The sequence below is a fragment of the Protobothrops mucrosquamatus genome, unplaced genomic scaffold, assembly GCF_001527695.2.
Source record: "Protobothrops mucrosquamatus isolate PMUCROS unplaced genomic scaffold, P.Mucros_1.0 scaffold108, whole genome shotgun sequence".
In the NCBI taxonomy this organism is placed as follows: Eukaryota; Metazoa; Chordata; class Lepidosauria; order Squamata; family Viperidae; genus Protobothrops; species Protobothrops mucrosquamatus.
The window spans coordinates 1,405,421-1,420,101 of NW_015386480.1; the positions used below are offsets into that span (position 1 = coordinate 1,405,421).

The 14,681-nt window shown below is 40.9% G+C and overlaps 2 protein-coding genes across 2 annotated transcripts in view; both read right to left on the reverse strand.

The window, feature by feature from the left end:
- ATRX (ATRX chromatin remodeler) overlaps positions 1–3,129 on the reverse strand; it is a 112,126-nt gene extending 108,997 nt beyond the window's left edge. Inside the window, exon 1 of the mRNA XM_015812713.1 lies at positions 2,966–3,129. Coding sequence (XP_015668199.1) covers positions 2,966–2,985 — 20 coding nt within the window. The 5' untranslated portion in view covers positions 2,986–3,129. The remainder of the gene's footprint in view (positions 1–2,965) is intronic.
- A 3,539-nt stretch (positions 3,130–6,668) lies between these two features.
- The window catches only part of MAGT1 (magnesium transporter 1), a 14,016-nt gene continuing 6,003 nt past the window's right edge, over positions 6,669–14,681 (reverse strand). Inside the window, exons 3-10 of the mRNA XM_015812714.1 lie at positions 14,219–14,336; positions 12,993–13,133; positions 11,374–11,514; positions 10,829–10,918; positions 10,496–10,559; positions 9,290–9,364; positions 8,733–8,823; positions 6,669–8,364 (exon numbers count right to left, since the gene is read on the reverse strand). Coding sequence (XP_015668200.1) covers positions 8,349–8,364; positions 8,733–8,823; positions 9,290–9,364; positions 10,496–10,559; positions 10,829–10,918; positions 11,374–11,514; positions 12,993–13,133; positions 14,219–14,336 — 736 coding nt within the window. The 3' untranslated portion in view covers positions 6,669–8,348. The remainder of the gene's footprint in view (positions 8,365–8,732; positions 8,824–9,289; positions 9,365–10,495; positions 10,560–10,828; positions 10,919–11,373; positions 11,515–12,992; positions 13,134–14,218; positions 14,337–14,681) is intronic.

A 14,681-nucleotide genomic window follows, 5' to 3' on the forward strand; every position in this document is an offset into this window, starting at 1 on the left:
GGCCTAGGGTGAATTTTAAATAGGGACAATTTTAATGATTTTAATAAGACACAGCCACAAATATTTGTTTTTAATTGGTTTTTATTGGGGATAATGTTTTATACTGTTTTAATATGCTGTGAGCCGCCCTGAGTCCTGTGGGGAGAAGGGCGGCATATAAGTCCAATAAATAATAATAATAATAATAATAATAATAATAATAATAATAATAATAATAATAATAATAATAATAATAATAATAATAATAACATAGATACTAAAAGGGTAAATGCAGTTTTAGGTTGCATTAACATAATTATAGCTTTCAAATCAATAGAAAAATGTTCTATTAAATTCCATCTTGATCAGATCCCATCACAAATACAATGTCCAGTTTTTGGAACTACAATTTAAGAAATATTCAGAAAACTTAGTGCAGTTCAGGGATTGAAATCTGCCATGAGAAATGATTGAATAAATTCTGTTTGCCCTTGGGGGAAAAAACCTGAAGGCACACATCGCACCATTTTTCAAGTACCTAAAGTGATATGAGTCAGAAAAGTGACATCTTCCACAAGTCAGAGAATATTTTTCTCAAGATAGAGGAAGGTATTTGAATTTTAGCGCAAGCTTCCTAAAAAGAATTGAGCAGTGAAGTAGCAAACTCCCTTTGCTGGATGTGTTCAGATGAAGGATGGATAGGCTCTAATTAGGATTCCTGCACTAAGTAAAAGATTGGGTTACTTGAACAAAATGTCAGCTTCCAACTTTATGATTTTTTAAAAATGTCTTATTGTTAACAAAAACATTCAGGAACTAAGGACCTTTCACAGCTCCTTAATCACTCAAGCAATTTGTATGATATTCCTTCTTTTGCATAATGCTTACTCCCTTACTTTTTAATTACCTGGAGTCCTGCTTGCACTGTTCAGTAAAAAGAATTCTGATGAAAGACAACTAGAAACTTGGAAGGGTAATTATTAAACTGTTTAGTAATCTGTAATGACCACTGAAGGGCAGGGAAAAATCAATGCAAGAACATAAAAGTGTAAAAAGAAATCATTTGCATTTTCTTTAACCTTTTTCATAGTAGTAATACAAAAGCACTATTGAACTGTTTCATAAATGAAAATGGAGACAAGGCAAGAGTTTTATTCCTCCAGGAGAGTAAGAGTACAGCCAATATAGACTACATAATAATAATAATAATAATAATAATAATAATAATAATAATAATAATAATAATAATAATAATAATAATAATAAAGTTGGAAGGGACCTTGGAGGTCATCGAGTCCAACCCCCTGCTCAGGCAGGAACCCTACACCATTTCAGACAAATGGCTGTCCAGTCTCTTCTTAAAAACTTCCAGTGTTGGAGCATTCACCACTTCTGGAGGCAGGTTGTTCCACTGGTTAATTGTTCTAACTGTCAGGAAGTTTCTCCTTAGTTCTAAGTTGCTTCTCTCCTTGATCAGTTTCCACCCGTTGCTTCTCGTCCTGCCTTCAGGCGCCTTGGAGAATAGCTTGACTCCCTCTTCTTTGTGGCAGTATTCTCTTGAAAGTTTTTCCTTCATAAATTTTAAATCAGTGGTTCTGCCCATTATCATGAGATTCTCCTATTCAAGGATCATTTGTCAAATGTATGATTCTATAATGTTACCAGAATGGAAGATAAATCCTTTTTGTATAAGGATAGTAGGCAAGGAAAACTGTTGATAGTATAAAATAAGAACTCACCAACTTGACTTGCAGAAAAAGGCAAATTAAAATATGATTAGGGGACCAGTATAATATTCAAATTTAGACCAAGAGGTAAAGTGATTAAAGAGGAGCAATCATATTTTATCCATGGTTTGCTTAATCATGATTACTTGTGTAAACACAAATGGTTCATGGAAATCATAAATTATGATCTACAAACCACAACTGGAGATTTCATACATCCTGAATCAACAATATATGTTTTAACAAAGTGTGAATTCTGTTGTTGAAGAAGCACAAAACAATCCCTGTTGTTAAGAAACACAGAGACACTTAATTTAACCCTGTGTCATAACAAAGGTTATGTTCACACAGCAATCTAATCCAGTGTTTCTCAAACTTGGAAGCATGAAGATGTGCGGACTTCAATCCACAGAATTCTGGGAATTGTAGTTCACACATCTTGAACCTGCCAAAGTTGACAAACACTGGTCAAATTTTCAACCAAACCACAATTGTCTCAATTTTAACCCCCGTGATGGATCTACAGAACAGACTAAGCCATAAATAAAACTGACTGTGTTTACACAAAGGACGAACCCACAAGAGCTACTACCAAGCGTCGGGGCTGATTCCATCCTTTATTTAAGGTCCCAGCAATCCTCATCTATATACCGGATGTCTCCGCTAGAAGCCATTAAATGCCAGGATTATGATCGGAAGTCAATCCCGATTTCCACCATCGCCGCCAAGGACAAGGCTCACGGGGCAAGATCGCCACAAACACACCGGGCATAGGACTGCGAAAAGTTCCTTCCATATGCCTAAAGATGGGCAGGTAACTACGCACCTGTGCAGCGGCCCATCCTTCTCGGTCACACCGTGCTGCACGACCGGAGCCGCGGAGCGAGGCCGAAAAAAATAGGTGGCAAAGACCACGCCCCCAAGCGGGGAGGGCAAGTGCGGGTGCCCGCCCGGGGGCGCCCAGGAGCAGACAGCCCTTCCCGCCCCCACTGCGCATGCGCATAGGCGGGAAGCGCGAGGGGGGGAGGGCCCGTCCTGTCCCGTCCCCCAACCCTACCTCTAACATCGTCAGATAACCCGCAACACGGTGTTCACGCAACAACTAGCGGGAAGGAGGCTCCCGCTTTCAGTTAGGCGTGCGGCGAGAATACCGGCATCGGGGTTTTTCCCGCCGTCGCCCCCGCCTTTCTCCGCCCCTCACCCGGCTGAACTGCCTCACCAGAAGGCACGCGCACCCCACTGCCGCTCCCGCCGCCTACCTCGCGGGCTCCGTGGTCATGTCTCCGTCGCTGTTCGTCGCTCCCGGGCCGGGGGCGGCCAGCTTCAAGCGCTGAGAGGAAACAAAGCCGTTGGCGCCATCAACCCCACCACAGTCGCCACTGCCGCCATCTTGTCGGCGAGAAGAGGAGGGAAGGCACCTCCTCTCCCCCGCCTTCCTTCTTTCGCTCCGCGTCCCGCCATTGGCTCTAGGGGGCTGGCATCTTTTTTTCGATTGGGCAGGTCGCGCCGGCGCTGTTGCTAGGGCGGTTGGCGTCATCGCTCCTCTCTACCGCTTCCGATTGGCTACTATGGTGGCTGTCGTCGGCTGTTGTCACGCCGTATGACGTCATTGAAACAGATCGGATTGCAGGGCCCCAAGTCTCTCCTGCCGTTCGACCAAATGCGAAATGCTGCTTCTGCCTCGTTCAAGGCAGGCAACGGGGACGCTTTCGACGTCCCACCCGCAACAGACTGATTGTGTGTTGCACACCTAGTTTGCCACAGAGCTTAACGCATCTGTTTTTCTCTCTTATTTTAAAACACATTGTACGACTTTATAAAGTTTTTTACATTTAACATTACTGTTGAGAAAGCATTCTACCTTCAGCATGGAATCCATAGCTAATCATCTCCTCTCTGCTTCAAGGACAAGATGTAAGAAATTCTCCAGACAAATTAGATCTGAACTTAAGCAATTGAAGTCGCTTGTCTGAAATGGTCAGGGCCGTGGGCCGGTTTCATCATACCGAAGCTGCGCCCACTTTTTGCCAGCAATGCAAAAAGAGTCACGTCACGTGGTGTGGCGAGTTTGACACCCGTGGCATAGGTTCTTCTGCAGTGAAGTTTCAGAACCATAAGCTCTCCGAAGTACCTGGGGATAACACTGGATAGATGATTAACCTTCTGGCAACTCCTGGAAAAAAATCTGCAAAATTGAAAAGCTGCAACAATTTACTGCACAGACTGGCTGGAACATCCCGGGGTGCTGATGCTAATACCCACGAACAACAGCTTTGGCTTTGGCTTATTTCACAGCTGAATATTGTGCCGGCGCCCACACCCAAATATTGTGCCAGCACCCACAACCAAATGATCAATATTCAACTCCACCGGACAAGGTGTATCATCTCTTGTTACATTGCATCCCACTCCTTAGCACTGGTTGCCAGTACTTAGCAGTACTGCCTTGCATTAGAAGACAACAAGCTCTCGTTCAGCTATGGTCAAGGATGCTGAACAACAGGGCCCTCCCTGTCCACCAGGACAATGCGCAGCCCATCACAAGATTGAAATCCCGCATAAGGCCAGCTTAGAAAACAGCCATTCCCTTAACCCCTACCCAGTTGAATCCCAAGAACCCCTGGAGAGAGCAATGGTCCAAAATTGTGGCCTGACCATTGGCACTCTACCAAACCACCTGGTTTTGACCTATCTTCCTTAAGTTAGACAGGATTAGGTGTGATACTGGAAGAAGTGCCTTGGCGTGTCAGTGGGGATGGAGATTCCCCTCCTTGTGATTGTGATGTTGATGTGCAAACTATTAAACATATTGTGCAAGATTGCCTACGCCATGCGTTCTCTGGTTCCTTAGAACAGGGGTCTTCAATCCCCAGGCCGCGGCCCACTATCAAGCCGTGCTCTATTTGGAATTGGGCCATGCAAGTGGTGGCTGGAGCGCGCAGAGCTCAACTTGTGTGAGTGGTGGGTGCACGCCAGCCTGCTGTTCATGCGGCCCCGTTTTCTCCCCCCAACCAAGTCGCAAAGGTTGGGGACCACTGCCTTAGAAGATCTGCACGAAGCAACACCAGAGGTGAGTGCCTGGATAGCTGAATTGGACATCCAGTTATGAGGCCACTGCCATACCCATATACAAGTTTTACTTGTAATTACATAGACTGTGTATATATGTTTACTTCTCTTCTGTCATAAGCTAAATAATAACTTAATAAAACCAAAATTGGCTGCATTCTATCATTAATCTCTAACTTGTGATTTATAAAGCTGAATAGGTTCACATCAACAAAATCATCATAGCCTTTATTTCTGTGTTATCATAGATAATAATTACAATTACTGTAATCTGACAATCATAGTTTATAAATTTAGTGCAACATGTTCAGGAGTCAAAATATATGTAACAATGAGCCAAAGTAAAACCAGAATAGAATAGAGCTGGAAGGGACCTTGGAGGTCTTCTAGTCCAGCCCCCTCCTCAAGCAGGAGAACCTATACTGTCTCAGGTGAATGTCCAGTCTCTTCTTAAAAATCTCCAGTGATGGAGCGCCCATGATTTCTGGAGGTAACTGTTCCGCTAACTAAAATGAATGATATTCAAAATACTTATATCAAGATGAAGATATTTTAAAAGAAAAAATATACATTGCCCACCTCACATCTAACCAATTCCTGGTGATTTTCTTAGACAATTTTCTTGGCAACAATAGCTTTTTCTTAGAACCAGTCAATTCCAATATTATAGTAAGAAATTGTTTCATTAGACTAGGTGTTACTGATAAATTTGTTTTCAGAATTTGATTTTCTATGACAGGCTATGGACAGCAAGAGGGGAAACTAAATATTTAGTTAATTAAATTAATTAAATGTTGAGGCCATCTGATTCCAAAATGGCTCTGGGTGGGTTTGAAGAAACAAGAGGGGCAGTTTGGTGTAGTGATGAAGTTGCAGGCCTAAAAACCAGGAGACTGAGTTCTAGTCTTGCCTTAGGCACAAAAGCTGGCGGAGTTTGGGCCAATCACCAGAAAATGATTGCTAGTCTCGCCTTAGGCATGAAAGCTCGCTGGGTGACCTTGGGCCGGTCACCCCTCTCAGCTCAGCCCAGTCCACAGAGTTGTGGGGAGAATAGGAGGAAGTATCCACCGCTTTGAGTTATTTATAAAGTAATAAAATAAAATCTAAATTTAAAAATATAAGAAAAATAACTAGAATTCAGAGGAGACACACCTTGTTTTTCCAATAACGAGACATTAATTGTGGAGCCTAATAGCAGAAGTGCTCTCCAAAGAAACCAAATTAAGAAGCATCCTTCAGTTTTGAATGGGATTTCTAAATGACAGTTCCATATTTTAGTACAGTTTTTGTTGCTGGATTGTTTTAAATATTGTTGTACTCCATCTGCATACAGTATGCAGAAAATGAAATTTATTAATAAATCATTAAGTAAAATGTAGAATTCAGTCAATTCAACAAATAGACCAATCTATATTTTAAAAAAGATCCTGTATCAACTGACATACAATCTATTTTTTATTGTTTTTCTGAAGAACAGCTTCTGCAAATATATGGGGAATCTGTAAATATTCTTGGAAATAAGGCTTGACACAATGCACCAATTTTGTAATTAAAAGCATCTAAATCAGAGTTCCCCAACATTTCTGGCTTTGCAGACTGGTGGTGGTGGGGACACAGGAAATAGATCTGGCGAGTGGCCGGTCACGCAAATGGGGCACGCTCACCCACTGCTCGCGCAAGTGAGGATGCCTGTGCGCATGCTGGCCAGCCATTCCCGTGGCCCAGTGGCAATCCCCTCATCTAAATGAATGGAATCCCAATGGTGCCAATATTGAAGCGGACTGAAAGGCACCTTCTCAGCTACCTCCTCTCCACAATGAAGGGGGGAACGATGTGCAGGAGAACATCTCTGTGCAGTGAGGTTTTCCAGTCAAGTTCACAAAAAAATGCTGATTCAGGCTAAGAAATTGTTTATTGAAAGCTGACAAATATCCATAATAGTCATTTCAATATCCATGCTACAAGTTGGATGCTCTCAATCATATAAAAAGGTATTTTTCAAACATTGTTGGAATCAAATACTGAAAAATTGTCTAATGGTGTTAAGGCACTTGGAAAGTAACTGAATATAGGAAACCTGTGTAAGAGAAAACTAAACAGCTGAGTTACAATTGTAGCTACTTCAAGAAATACATTTTTCTTGATCTTCCACAGCCCTTATTACACCCTGCCCAAAGTAAACCAATGCTACCAAACCCTCCTCCATAGAGAATCTGGGCCTTAGCATAAAAACCAACCAGGACTCAGAGAAAAAGGGAGAATTGTTCAAATGGCACACAATTCTCTCTCGCCTGAAGAAAACTAGCGATCACTGTCTCTACTTATTTTGGGATTCTCTTTTTCCTCTCCAAAAGGCCTTGGAAGTAGAAAAAAAGTCCACTGAATAGTATGTCTCCATTGCCATAGGTAGACAGGTTACCATGTCTAATATCTTGTCAGGATTCAGAATGGGAAATGTTTCAATTTAAGTGGGTTCCCCCCCCCCATCAGCTACTTTTCCAATGAGATCACCCTTTGATTTTGGTACAATTGCCAGGGTTATATACAAAGCACCGACACAAGAGATAAAGAGGAGATTCTGTTTGTGTTCATCCTCCCAATTGCTCAATTATGAAAAGAATTTTAAGAATGCCAGTGGTATATTTTGGGAACATAGTGGAGGACTGGATATTTAGTCCTACCCACCACAAATAATGTCCATTATCAAAGCTGAGCAGGTAGCTGTCTTTGATAAAGATCAGCACAGTAATAGAACTTAATTGCAAAGCTAAATCTACATGGTGGTGCAGATCTCAAAACTATCCACATATGATGAAAGGGCAGCATATAATTCTAGGAAGTTCTGTACAGAAACAGGAGACCAAGTAAATAGCAATAGAAATGGCCTCACACATTGCATCATTCTTCATTTCTCTTTGAAGAAAAGTCCCAAGGAAGCTACTTTATCAAACAAATGTTTAGGAGGTTCCCCCCTCAGTGTTTATCTGTTGGTTCTACTCTTTAGGCGAAAGCAAATCACCTACTGCACAGAACCAAAACACCAAAAATCTGACTCTCTTCCTGTATCAAGGGATAGCATGCCTAGGTCTTGCAAGAGTTCTCCCCAGTAAGAAACCTTGCTGAAAAATAAAATCCCTGCAGGTGCTGGAAAAATGGCCATGATGGGGGCTTACCTATTAAAGAAGCATCCTTGTCTAAAAAAGCCCATCAACCCAGATAAGCCACTTCTGAAGGTCTTGCAGTGTGCAGAACTACAAACAGAACATTCCTGTACACACATGCTAGGCATAAGGTGCAGGAGATGCACCGAGGTAAGCTTTCGGAATTGTGGCCTGAGAATTAAGGCTCCCTTGCTTTCAGGACAAGGAGCACTCCCTCGGCCTCAGATGAATGGGAAAGAGTAACGGGCTGTAATATGCATCCTGACATTTAGGGCAAACAGTTTGTCTTGCCAAGGCACCAGGTATCTTTGGTTAGGTGTGCAATGATTTCGTTCATTTCAAAGAGAGGTAGCACAATCTGGATCTTGGATGCCAGCGCTCCACTTTGGCGAATCGCAACACAGCAACATTCTTAATTCATCAGAAAGCTGAAAAGAAATACACACGCACAGACATATATGAATGCACCATTATCTAATAAAAAAGTGATTCCTTCCTAATCCTAATGACACCAACCGAAAACAAATGTGTTTTGCAGCATTCCATATGTGAATGTCAAGCATTACTTCAAAAGAGGATAAAAATATACCAAATGAAAATATGCCAGATAATAGAGCGGGAAGGACAACGTGGCTTTTCAGCGAGTGGGGTTTTCTACCTATTAAGAAGTTAGGACAACCCAAACTATGCCCATATTGGGTGTGCCATATATTGGGAAGTTGGCTGCTGCATGTCATCGTTCTATTAAGAATCTATTTCTTGGAGCAGAGTAATTTAAGATAGAAAACACACATACCTGTATGGGTAGCCATGGTACTTGGATCTAAATATTGAGAGGAGCCAGCTGAAGAACAGCACCACGAGGCCAATGCCAGCCACGCACATTACTACGGAAGAGCAGAGAAGATGGTTCGTGCTACCCAAAAATTATTGGGAGATGAAATGTAAAGAACGGGTCAGCAAAGCACTGGAAAGGGGAGGGGCTGTTTTGCAAAATGTGAAGACAGCCACTGCCTTGATTTCATTTACACAACAAACAACTTGCTGTGGACCCCACCGGAGGGAGCAGCTCCAGCAGCTGGAGGAGAGACAGCCCAAAATCCTGCAAAGATGCCTTTCTAATGACTGGCGCTACTTTGTGCAGCAATGCTCCAGGAAGGCAAGTCTGTGAGAAAAACTTTCAGGAACACTAAAAAGTGTCCTAAACCCTTTAATTAAAAGGGATGGCAAACATATTTTATACTGGCAACGGATTTATCCTAAGAAATGCTGTGCAACAGTCCCTCTCTTCCCCACCTGCGTTCTAACCATGTAATCCAATGAAAGCGTTTTGCTGTCTATTTTGATACTTACTTTTTCTCTTCCCCACTTCCAAGTCAGATGTAGCGGCTTGATAAAGAAGCACAATCCCCAGAGTGACACCTGCATCTGTGAGAAGGCAGGTTAAGGCTATAGCCATGAACAGAACAAAGCCTTTAATCTCTGAGAGAAATTGAGAGCGTTCCCATCTTACATAATTATTGCAAAAATTCAGATTTCTACGCTAACTACAGCAATGGTTAACAAAACATCTGCCCATAGTTTAGTGTGTCATTTGAACGTAACACAGAATGACAATTCCAACTAGGGTGCAGGGGTATTTTTACAGCTATTCCTCACTTAGTGACCACAACTGGGACTGGCTACTCAATCGCTAAACACCATAGTTGCTAAGTGGAAAATCATCTGGCTGCAATGGGCTCATAACCTCATCTCCTCTTTGGTTGTTAAGTGAATCACAATTATTAAGTAAGACATCACATTATTTCCGCTTTCTCCATTAACTTGGATTGTCAGAAGCCGACGATGAAGTGCAGAAATAGAGACCCCCATGACAAGGAGATACAACAATGGTTGTAAATGCAAGGCTTACTTGAAAATATGTTTTTTTACACCACTGTAACTTCAATGAATGGGAAACAAGGCAGTCAGTAAGCAAGGCCTACTTGAAGTAACTCAAGATAGCAATGTTGCATTTACAATACTGAAACCAGTTGCAACTACAACAGAATAAGCCACCTTCAGACCTCTTACCTGCTCCTACAGATAAAATAGAATAGAATATTTTATTTGGCCAAGTGTGATTAGAAACACTAGGAATTTGTCTCCAGTGCAGAAGCTCTGAGTGTACTTACAGAATAATCATAATAATAATAATAATACCAATAAGAGGGGGATAAGATACAGATAATACTACAAAGTTACTACATGGGTAAATATCTTTAGGCATAAGACAGTGCGGTGGGAATTAGTTGTTGAGCAGAGGGATGGCATGAGGGGAAGAAACTGTCCCTGTGTTTAGTTGTCTTGGTGCGCAGGGCGCTATAGTGGCGGTGAGGGGTCTGTAGATTCATCCCGGTGATCTCTTGCCCAGACTGGTATGACTACATTTGCAGCACATTCCCCCTCAGCCCAATGCATGCCACTTTCTAAATTGTAAAATCATCACACAGCAGGACAAGGCTAAGAAACATTATTTCTGATTGTACTTTTGCATATTCTGTTTATCATCAAGGATACTAAACAGTAAAACAATATGTGTTTCAGCAACAAATTGTGCTTGACTGCTCCCATGGATGTAGTTCTAGAAAATAAAGAGATCAAAACATGAAATTACTTCAGTGGGACAAAGCTCCAAACCTGCATTTGCCTGTGAACAGAAAATCCCCTCAGACCAGTTCTTTAGAAAGTGAAGTTGAGCTCAGAACAATTTGATGGCAAGTTATGGCAATTAATGCTCTCAGCAGCACTACCCCCCACCCCCCACTGGCCACTAAATGTGGAAATTTCCCAGCAGATGAGGGCCTGGAGCCAAGGAAAATGAGCTCCAGTTTCAAGGAAAAATTAACTCACCATTTGACCTGTATGAGGATTCTTATGAGCGTATGGTGGCCCTCTAATGTGATTCCACATCTGCCCTGATGTCATAGCCAGAACAAAGCACTAAAAACGAGAGAGTAAATTAGCTGCCGTGTGAACCACCAACAAATCTACTAAAGGAACATGGCTATATATCAACTAACCTCAAATAGGGCTTTTTTCACACTTTAGGTTATTTCAAATGTTTATTTTTAAGATAAACCTCAAAATGGGCATTTACAAACTATTCACACGTTAATTACACAATAGTATGATTTAATCAGGTATAATTTATATCCTATCAATAATAAATTTATTCTCAAAGGTAGTCTAAAATGTTGATTTCAGATCTGCCTGTTTCCTGCAAAAAACCCCTCCCAAATAGGAATACAGGAACTTTTTTTCCTATATATGTCAAGTTCTCTCTTTAAAAAAAGGGAAAAAGAATGCACAATGCAACTTCTTAGTTCATGTTATGGCCTGTGTGATTGAGCAGATCAAGGAGTCAAAAGAGGTCTTTTAAATGTCAGATTGCTTACCAAAGCAGCAAAAGCCCAGCCTGTCTTGTTATAGAGAAATTCTAGGTTGCTTCTTCTTAAATAGACGAGGCCACCAATGACAGCCAGCAGCAGCCCCAGCATCAAGGGTCCAGCATAGTTTGGTGGTCTTATCACTCGGATCTGTGACAAAGGCAGGTTGCAATTGTCATCTGGAATCTACTTGCCCTGAGAGCTACTTCACTGTCATCAATGGAATGTAACTTTTCAGCATTCGGATCATTAAAATGCTACCTAATTAGATGTCTCCCACATGGCTTCTAAAATGTTTGCATGATTTATGGAAAGTGAGCACATCAAATTCTTTGGCATGGGGGGCCTTGGCAAGGTACTACATGGGATGACTGATCCACCATATGATCCACACATTTTAAAACAAAGATTATGTTGTGCCTTGTTTATTAATATGTGTGTTTGTACCTTTTGAGGGACAGAACAGAAATAATTAAAATAAGTAATAAATACTATAATTTCTACAATAAAAATAGTTGTAACTTATTTCACTGCTCTCCTAATGTGATGATGGAGGAGAATCTTTACAAAGCAGGTCTCCAGATCAATTTTCCACCAAAGAAAAAAATTATACTGAGAAAGGTAATAAATGTTTTAAAGTATTAGAAATGACCCATGAAGAAAAATGCTGGTTAACTTCTAAAGTTAGATATTCAAGCCACTTTCATATTTTAATTACAATTACAATAAATAATTTGATTATTGAAATATATCCAAGCTATTTTACAAAAAATGTTCATTCAAAAAGCAAATATTCTAAAGAGGCTCAATTATAAATCAGTGGGACGAGCACTGAATTGCATCATTGCACACCCTAGCACACTCCTAAGTTGTAAGACAAATACTAAACCCATAATACAAAGCTTATTTTTATAAAGCATTGCCATGATGGCTTTAGCAGCTGAGCACATCTGAAAACTAGAAAACTCTAGAGATTGGGTTTTTTTTTTAAATATCTGACCCCTCAACCACTGTCCTTTCCACTTCGGGAATTAAAAAAACATTGTTTTCATGTTCTCAGTTGGTTTATGCAAGCTATATGGGTCCAGTTAGACCAGCGGCTCCCAACCTTTTTTTATATCCTGCACCCCTAGAGCGCTTCTGATATACTCTTGCACCCCATACAAAAGTTTGAAATAAAGGCAACAAATTATGCATATACACTATAATTTTGAAAACCCAAGTTTTCGCACCCCCTGCAAGCACCTCTGGTTGGGAACCCGAGTTAGACCATGGTTTTATTAAACAAGTTTTACTGAATAAGTTACAATGTGAAGACACGTGAAGACAAATTGTGGTTTACAATATTGTCCAAACTGTGGTCCCAATATTTTAAGACATAATGTGTTTTAGCTTTAGCTTGTGGTATTGTACTGAATCCAGCAGATAAGATGGAAGTTGGTTCTATTTTCGACCAACTAAGCTAACTGTTCAGTCTCTTTGCATAGCAGTCCTACTCTCTGAAGTTAAGGGAGATACCCTGGAGTTCAGCAGTGGTTCCCCAAAGCAACAACAGGATAAGAGACCATCTCTTTGGGTAGTCAGATTTAAAAGCATCGCATCAGAGGCAAAATCTGGTGTTTACTTACATTGACATCTGTTCTATCAGCCACCCAGCGGGCAAGCTGTTCAGCAGCAAAACCTCGTACTTGCAGCTCATACGTGTCTCCTCTTTTTGGTTTCCCTTTTGGTGGGAAATTAATGAAGGTTGGAGCAGAATTCATGTTGAGCTTTATTTTTCAGCAAAATATACAAAAATATGTAATTGAAAACTTAGTCCATAGTGCCAAAGTTTAAATCCATACTGTCAGAAGAACCCAGATTCTCAACTTATGGGAGCAATATTTAGTTTATAACTGATATTAAGTTCCTCTGCCATTAGGCTATACAAGTAGTCAATTTAAACCAGGGGTGTCAAACTGCTGGCCTGCGGGCTGGGTGCGTCATGCCAAAACCGCGCCAGCCCCATTGCCGGGAATGGAAAAAAAATTGCGATACGTCGCAACACGTCACGTGACATTGCGAGTTTGACACCCGATTTAAACCATTTGCTTAGTGACCATTCAAAGTTACAACTGACATGACAGGTCTTCATGCTTATGACCATTGCAGCATCCCCATGGTCACGTGGTCAAAATTTGGGTGCTTAGTAAGCAAAATGTATTTACAACAGTTGCAGCATCAAATATCACGTGATTTTTTTTTTGAGACCTTCACAACATGCTTCAGACAAGCAAAGTCAATGGGGGAAGCCAGACTCACTTAACAATTACACGATTTGCTTAACAACTGCGACTCACTTAACAATGGCCTTGCTTAGCAGCCGAAATTCTCGTCCCAACAATTTTGGTTGTAAGTTAAGGAATACCTGTACAAGGATGGGAAAAGTCTTTTGTCCACTGGAATTCCCACCTTCCAGCTACTCTAGACCAGCGATTCTCAATCTTGGCACAATCTGTCTACTGCAGAACTCTTTTCTTCAGCTCTTCAAAAGAGCTTCTCCACCTTGGCAACTTTTGAGATGCTGGCTGGGGGAAGTCTGGGAACATCTTAAAGTTGCTAAGGTTGCGAAGCACTAATCAAGACAAGCAACCTGCAGCTCATCTTCTTACGATCTTAATCTTTACCTCTATTGGCCTTTGGACAATCCAAAATATTTTTAATGAAGAGAAACAATATTTTTGAATAAAAATAATTTGGACTGTTTTCTAAATATCTTAAGATTTTTAAAACATAAAAGCAATATTTGTCATACAAAAACCCCTATAAGCCATTCCTATAAGCTCAGTACTTTAAGTCACCAGAAACTCCTCACCATCTGAAATACATCAGCACCCTCGTCAAAATCCACCATGGCAAAAAAGATCCTGTTGGTAAATGCACTTGAGAATCGCCAGGAGTTTGCCAGAATCTGGTACTCCTCATCAGCTTGCCTGTCACAAATGAAAGAAAGCATTAATGAAAAAAGATGAGATTTGATGAAAGTAAGCCCAGTCGTGTACCCTGGTATCAGTGCTACAAATGTTGCATCCGCATTAGCAATTGTCAGAAAGTGTGTTGCTAGCCTTATTTAATTTAATTTTAATTTAATTTAATTTAATTTAATAATTTAATTTATATACCGCCCTTCTCCCGTAGGACTCAGGGCGGTGCACAGCATATTAAAACAGATACAAACAAAATACATCAAAAAACAAAAAAACCCCATAAAACCAAATTAAAAGCCAAATATTGGAAGCTGTGTGTCAATTAAAATTTTCTTAAAATCATCCCTACCT